Genomic DNA, 7366 nt, shown 5'->3' with positions numbered 1-7366 from the left:
GACTGGACTCGAGGCCCCGTCCAGTTCTAGTGGTCTAGGATTCTATGCTTCTATGAAAAACATTAGGTAACCAAATGGCGGGAACATCCAGAGAAGGGCATTACCCCTCGCAGTCATCAGAACATCACCTTTGGCAGCACTCCCACCCACTCCTGGCATCATTGTTCTGTTCACAGACCTGGGTTTTCACAATTCATTATTTACCTGCCCCAGACGTGTGTGTCATTGCCACAAACACCAGAGCTGGAATTGCGTTGGGAGATTGTAATCTGTGTTCTCACTGTTCTTATCATGGGTATTATGGTAGGACCTATAGTCTGGAACTAAGTCTTGGGTCTTTGTGCTAATGGTGGACAAACAGATAGCGAGTGACTGTCCCTGCTTGACCGTGATACACATTGAATAGCTGAGCGTGACAGAGGATTTAATTCTCCATTTACAAACAAATGGGGACACTGAGGCACAAAGTGATTGAGTGAGTTACTCAGCTAGAGATTTCCACAGAGCCTGCGCTCAGACCCAGGTCCCCTGTGTCGCAGTCCCTTACTTGAGTCACAGGGTCATGGTCTCAAAAAATTCCCATGGGCTCTCTGAATGTGGCTGGGATACATTGATACAGTTCTCAGTTACCAAATACTTTGTGCATCCCTGAATTGCAGTGGACGGGTTCTCAGAATATTTAGTGGCCTCTGGGTGGAGCCCATAACTCTCGCTGGAAGCCAATCTCACACTTTCCCCCAGAGTCCTGAATAAATGGTAGGAAAAGCAAATAGTCACATATGCACGGTCAGGTCAGGGTGATATTGGGCTGCTGTGAGAAGAGATGGCAACAAACATACACGTCTCAGGTTGCACAGCAAGTGTGTTCATCCCTGGGAAGCCTGGCGACAAATCAAGGTCTGAATGGGGGCAGCAATGGAGGCAGCAGGGACCAAAAGGAGTTGGGGGGAGCTTGGTGAAGGGAGGTAACAGGGGGCTGAAAATAAGCTTGAGGGCTGGAGCTGGAAGTCTCACACCCAGAATCTGCCTCCTCCCCAGACCTAGGCTGCAGCTCAAATCCAGAGCCCCACCACCCCTGGGAAAGTCAGGAACTCAACGGGGGACCAATCCTTCCTGGAATCCCCAGAGACCACCACCAAAGCTCTGCACGCAGAAGCACACCTCCCCTGGCAGACAGCCCCGAAGGCAGTGCCGAAAAGAATGATGAAAGGTCGAAAAAACATCAGCTATGAGGGAAGGCTGGAGGAACTGGGCTTGTTTTGTTTAGAAAAGAGAAGACGGAAAGAGGACATGATAGAGCTTTCAAGTACAAGTTGAACCTCCCTAATCCAGAACTCTCTCATCCAGAAACATGCATTGTCTGGCATGATTTTAGTGAGCCGGAGGTCCGCTTTTCAAGGGAAGACTGAAAGAATTGGGCTTGTTTAGTTTGGGAAAGAGAACACTGAGTGGAGACATGATAGTGGTTTTCAGGTATCTAAAAGGGTGTCACAAGGAGGAGGGAGAAAAATTGTTCTCCTTGGCCTCTGAGGATAGGACAAGACGCAGTGGGCTTAAACTGCAGCAAGGAAGGTTTAGGTGGACATTAGGAAAAACTTCCTACCCGTCAGGGTGGTTAAACACTGGAATGAATTGCCTAGGGAGGTTGTGGAATCTCCGTGTGGAGATATTTAAGAGCGGGTTAGATGACACCTGTCAGGGATGGTCTACATGGTGCTTGGTCCTGCCGTGAGGGCAGGGGGCTGGACCTGATGACCTCTCGAGGTCCCTTCCCGTTCTAGTGTTCGATGATTCTATGCTATGCAAATGTCCACACAGACAGGGCTGCATTGGGAGGGGGCAGATAGAGAGGTTCACAAAAGCTACCAAGTGGCCATGCAGATGTATTTGTAGATCTATTTCCCTGCAGCCCCACACACTACATCACCGTGCAGGTGTCCGACCTCCGGTCAGTTTTCTCAGACCCGCTTTCACCTCCTTGTTACGCAGGGTGTAGATGACTGGGTTCAGCATGGGTGTCACCACATAGCCAAACAGCTCCACAGCCGTCACCATCTCTTTGCTCAGCTGGGGCTGGGTGTAGATCACGGCACAGGGCCCGAAGAACAGCGTCACTACCACCAGATGGGAGGTGCAAGTGGAGGTCGCTTTGCGCCGCCCTTCTCTCGAATTCATCTTCACAACCGAGTAGAAGATGCGGACGTAGGACACGAGGATAAGGGAGAAGCAGGTCATGGGCACCACCCCGGTGTTGGAGAAGATCACTGTCTCAAGGATGTATGTGTCCCCACAGGCCAGCTTGGCCACCGGGAAGATGTCGCAGAAGAAATAATCCACCACATTGGACCCGCAGTAGGGCAGCGTGAAGGTCAGGCTGGTGAGGATGGTGGCATGGAAGCAGCTGATGATCCAGCAGCCGGCAGCCAGCCAGGCACACACCCTGCGGTTCATGATGAGCAGGTAGCGCAGTGGGTGGCAAATGGCCACGTACCGGTCACAGGCCATGACCGTGCAGAGCAGACACTCCGTGTACGCCAGGAAGTGGAAGAAGAAGACCTGGGCCAAGCACCCGCCCAGTGAGATGGTTCTACTGTTGGCCCAGAGGATGGCCAATAATTTTGGGTTGTTGACAGAAGAGAACCCAAGGTCCACGATGGCGAGGTTGCCGAGGAAGAAGTACATGGGGGTGTGCAGGCGGCGGTCGGCGAGGATGGCTGAGAAGATGAGTAGGTTGCCCAGCAGGGTGCAGAGGTAGAAGGCTAAGAAGGTGAAGAAGAGGATGGTCTGGAGGCCGTCGGTGTTGGGGATCCCTAAGAGGATGAAATGAGTCACCACCGTGTGGTTGACCAGCTCCATTTGGGTCTCTTTCCTGGGGTAGGGGAGAGAAATACAGCCGTTGAGTTACAGAAACAAAAAACCCTGCCACCCTCCAGCTACAATGCTCACCCTGCAGCCACTGCCCGACTCTCTTCCCTCAGGCGCGGGGTGTGTTTCATTGCTAGGCCCATTGACGTCGGGGACTCACTGTGCTGCTGGGGAGCACACAGAGACATGAAGATCCTGCAAAGGGGATCTCCAGGCTTCTCAATGTCAGGTCCTGCTCTTGTCTCCTGGGCTCTTCCATTTCACTTCTCTCTCGGCCTCTCCCCGCCCTTATTGCCAGTAACTGGGAGCTCCTGCGTGTGGTCCCCTTTGCCAGGTGGAGTTGGCTCCCTGCCGAGGGACGGCCCGTGTGCAGCCAGCGCCGGTCTGGCCATGGCCAGTGCGAAGGCAGAGGAGGCGGATGGCCCAGACACACCAGAGCGCGTGGGGCAGGACTGCCCAGCTTGTCACTGAGGAGCGTAGCTGGGAGCAGGGGGCTGTTAGAGAGAAGGGAAAGGAAAGGAGAAGGCAAGAGCCACAGCCAGGGCAGCTGGAACTAGGGCTGCTGGAGGTGGTACGGGTGCTGCCATCATGTCTAGGGTGGTTCAACAAGGAGAAGTGCAGAGTCCTGCCCGTGGGAGGGAGGAATCCCAGGCATTGCTACAGGCTGGGGACCCACTGGCTAAGTAGCAATGCGGCAGAATAGGACCTGGGGATGGCAGTGGATGAGAAGCTGGAGATGAGTCAACAGGGCGCCCTTGTAATGGCACATTGGGGTGCATTAGGAGGAGCAGATCGAGAGAAGTGATTAGTCCCCTTTATTTGGCGCTGGTGAGGCCACATCTGGAGTATTGTGTCCAAAGGACGTGGACACATCGGAGATGGGCCAGCGGAGGGCGACCAAAATGTTTAGGAGGCTGGAGCACATGATTTTTGAGGAAAAGCTGAGAGGTTTGGGCTTATTTAGTCTGCAGAAGCGAAGAGTGAGGGGGGATTTGAGAGCAGCCTTCAACTTCCTGAAGGGAGTTTCCAAAGAGGATGTAGAGAGGCTGTTCTCAGTGGGGGCAGGTGGCAGAATGAGGAGCAATGGTCTCAAGTTACGGGGGGGAGGGGGTCTAGGTTGGATATTAGGAAAAACTATTTCCCTAGGTGGGTGGGAAGCACTGGGATGGGTTCTCTATGGTAGGGGAGGAATCTCCATCCCTAGAGGTTTTTAAGTCTCATCTTGACACAGCCCTGGCTGGGATGACTGAGTTGGGGCTGGTTCTGCTTTGGGCAGGGGCTGGACTCAATGACTCCTGAGGTCTCTTCCAGCCCTGGGATTCTAGGATCACAACCAGGGTTCACACTTTGGTTCAGTGTCTTCCAGCACCTGACAACACATTGTTCCAGCTGCCCAGATACAATAGGAGCAGCAGGGATGGGGTGGGGTTATGGCACCCCGGAAGGGGGAGATCAGTGCAGACAGGAATGGGGTGGGGATATGGCACACGAGGAGGGGGAGATCAGTGCAGACAGGGATGGGGTGGGGTTATGGCACACGAGGAGGGGGAGATCAGTGTAGACAGGGATGGGCAGGGGCTATGGCACACGAGGAGGGGGAGATCAGTGCAGACAGGGATGGGGTGGGGTTATGGCACACGAGGAGGGGGAGATCAGTGCAGACAGGGATGGGGTGGGGTTATGGCACACGAGGAGGGGGAGATCAGTGCAGACAGGGATGGGGTGGGGTTATGGCACACGAGGACGGGGAGATCAGTGCAGACAGGGATGGGGTGGGGCTATGGCACACGAGGAGGGGGAGATCAGTGTAGACAGGGATGGGGTGGGGTTATGGCACACGAGGAGGGGGAGATCAGTGCAGACAGGGATGGGGTGGGGCTATGGCACACGAGGAGGGGGAGATCAGTGTAGACAGGGATGGGGTGGGGTTATGGCACATGAGGAGGGGGAGATCAGTGTAGACAGGGATGGGCAGGGGCTATGGCACACGAGGAGGGGGAGATCAGTGCAGACAGGGATGGGGTGGGGTTATGGCACACGAGGAGGGGGAGATCAGTGTAGACAGGGATGGGCAGGGGCTATGGCACACGAGGAGGGGGAGATCAGTGCAGACAGGAATGGGGTGGGGCTATGGCACAGAGGAGGGGGAGATCTGTGCAGACAGGAATGGGGTGGGGCTATGGCACACGAGGAGGGGGAGATCAGTGCAGACAGGGATGGGCAGGGGCTATGGCACACGAGGAGGGGGAGATCAGTGCAGACAGGGATGGGGTGGGGTTATGGCACACGAGGAGGGGGAGATCAGTGCAGACAGGGATGGGGTGGGGTTATGGCACACGAGGAGGGGGAGATCAGTGCAGACAGGGATGGGGTGGGGTTATGGCACATGAGGAGGGGGAGATCAGTGCAGACAGGGATGGGGTGCGGCTATGGCACACGAGGAGGGGGAGATCAGTGCAGACAGGGATGGGGTGGGGCTATGGCACACGAGGAGGGGGAGATCAGTGTAGACAGGGATGGGGTGGGGTTATGGCATATGAGGAGGGGGAGATCAGTGCAGACAGGGATGGGGTGGGGTTATGGCACACGAGGAGGGGGAGATCAGTGCAGACAGGGATGGGCAGGGGATATGGCACACGAGGAGGGGGAGATCAGTGCAGACAGGGATGGGGTGGGGTTATGGCACACAAGGAGGGGGAGATCAGTGCAGACAGGGATGGGGTGGGGCTATGGCACACGAGGAGGGGGAGATCAGTGCAGACAGGGATGGGCAGGGGTTATGGCACATGAGGAGGGGGAGATCAGTGCAGACAGGGATGGGCAGGGGATATGGCACACGAGGAGGGGGAGATCAGTGCAGACAGGGATGGGGTGGGGCTATGGCACACGAGGAGGGGGAGATCAGTGCAGACAGGGATGGGCAGGGGATATGGCACACGAGGAGGGGGAGATCAGTGCAGACAGGGATGGGGTGGGGCTATGGCACACGAGGAGGGGGAGATCAGTGCAGACAGGGATGGGGTGCGGCTATGGCACACGAGGAGGGGGAGATCAGTGCAGACAGGGATGGGCAGGGGATATGGCACACGAGGAGGGGGAGATCAGTGCAGACAGGGATGGGGTGGGGCTATGGCACACGAGGAGGGGGAGATCAGTGCAGACAGGGATGGGGTGCGGCTATGGCACACGAGGAGGGGGAGATCAGTGCAGACAGGGATGGGGTGGGGTTATGGCACACGAGGAGGGGGAGATCAGTGCAGACAGGGATGGGCAGGGGATATGGCACACGAGGAGGGGGAGATCAGTGCAGACAGGGATGGGGTGGGGCTATGGCACACGAGGAGGGGGAGATCAGTGCAGACAGGGATGGGGTGCGGCTATGGCACACGAGGAGGGGGAGATCAGTGCAGACAGGGATGGGGTGGGGTTATGGCACACGAGGAGGGGGAGATCAGTGTAGACAGGGATGGGGTGGGGCTATGGCACACGAGGAGGGGGAGATCAGTGCAGACAGGGATGGGGTGGGGCTATGGCACACGAGGAGGGGGAGATCAGTGCAGACAGGAATGGGGTGGGGTTATGGCACACGAGGAGGGGGAGATCAGTGTAGACAGGGATGGGGTGGGGCTATGGCACACGAGGAGGGGGAGATCAGTGCAGACAGGGATGGGGTGGGGCTATGGCACACGAGGAGGGGGAGATCAGTGCAGACAGGGATGGGCAGGGGATATGGCACACGAGGAGGGGGAGATCAGTGCAGACAGGGATGGGCAGGGGATATGGCACACGAGGAGGGGGAGATCAGTGCAGACAGAGATGGGGTGGGGCTATGGCACACGAGGAGGGGGAGATCAGTGCAGACAGGGATGGGGTGGGGCTATGGCACACGAGGAGGGGGAGATCAGTGCAGACAGGGATGGGGTGGGGCTATGGCACACGAGGAGGGGGAGATCAGTGCAGACAGGGATGGGGTGGGGTTATGGCACACGAGGACGGGGAGATCAGTGCAGACAGGGATGGGGTGGGGTTATGGCACACGAGGAGGGGGAGATCAGTGCAGACAGGGATGGGGTGGGGTTATGGCACACGAGGAGGGGGAGATCAGTGTAGACAGGGATGGGGTGGGGTTATGGCACACGAGGAGGGGGAGATCAGTGCAGACAGGGATGGGGTGGGGTTATGGCACACGAGGAGGGGGAGATCAGTGTAGACAGGGATGGGCAGGGGTTATGGCACACGAGGAGGGGGAGATCAGTGCAGATAGGGATGGGGTGGAGTTATGGCACACGAGGAGGGGGAGATCAGTGCAGACAGGGATGGGCAGGGGATATGGCACACGAGGAGGGGGAGATCAGTGCAGACAGGGATGGGGTGGGGTTATGGCACACGAGGAGGGGGAGATCAGTGCTGACAGGGATGGGGTGGGGTTATGGCACACGAGGAGGGGGAGATCAGTGCAGACAGGGATGGGCAGGGGCTATGGCACACGAGGAGGGGGAGA

At 57.1% G+C, this 7366-nt stretch overlaps 1 protein-coding gene across 1 annotated transcript; it reads right to left on the bottom strand.

Moving 5' to 3' along the window:
* Positions 1–1923: 1923 nt before the first annotated feature.
* Positions 1924–2865, bottom strand: LOC102459605 (putative olfactory receptor 10D4). Its single transcript, XM_075912103.1, has one exon. It carries the CDS (start codon positions 2854–2856, stop codon positions 1924–1926), a length of 933 nt encoding a protein of 310 aa, XP_075768218.1. The 5' UTR covers positions 2857–2865.
* Positions 2866–7366: the final 4501 nt, after the last annotated feature.

This window comes from Pelodiscus sinensis, chromosome 30 (assembly GCF_049634645.1).
Source record: "Pelodiscus sinensis isolate JC-2024 chromosome 30, ASM4963464v1, whole genome shotgun sequence".
In the NCBI taxonomy this organism is placed as follows: domain Eukaryota; kingdom Metazoa; phylum Chordata; order Testudines; family Trionychidae; genus Pelodiscus; species Pelodiscus sinensis.
Note: the sequence above shows the minus strand (reverse complement) of the source record. Positions and strands in the feature narration are given on the sequence as shown.

Bases quoted from the DNA above. Each gene is read 5' to 3' on its own strand.
- LOC102459605 (XM_075912103.1), bottom strand. From the start codon at position 2,856: ATGGAGCTGGTCAACCACACGGTGGTGACTCATTTCATCCTCTTAGGG.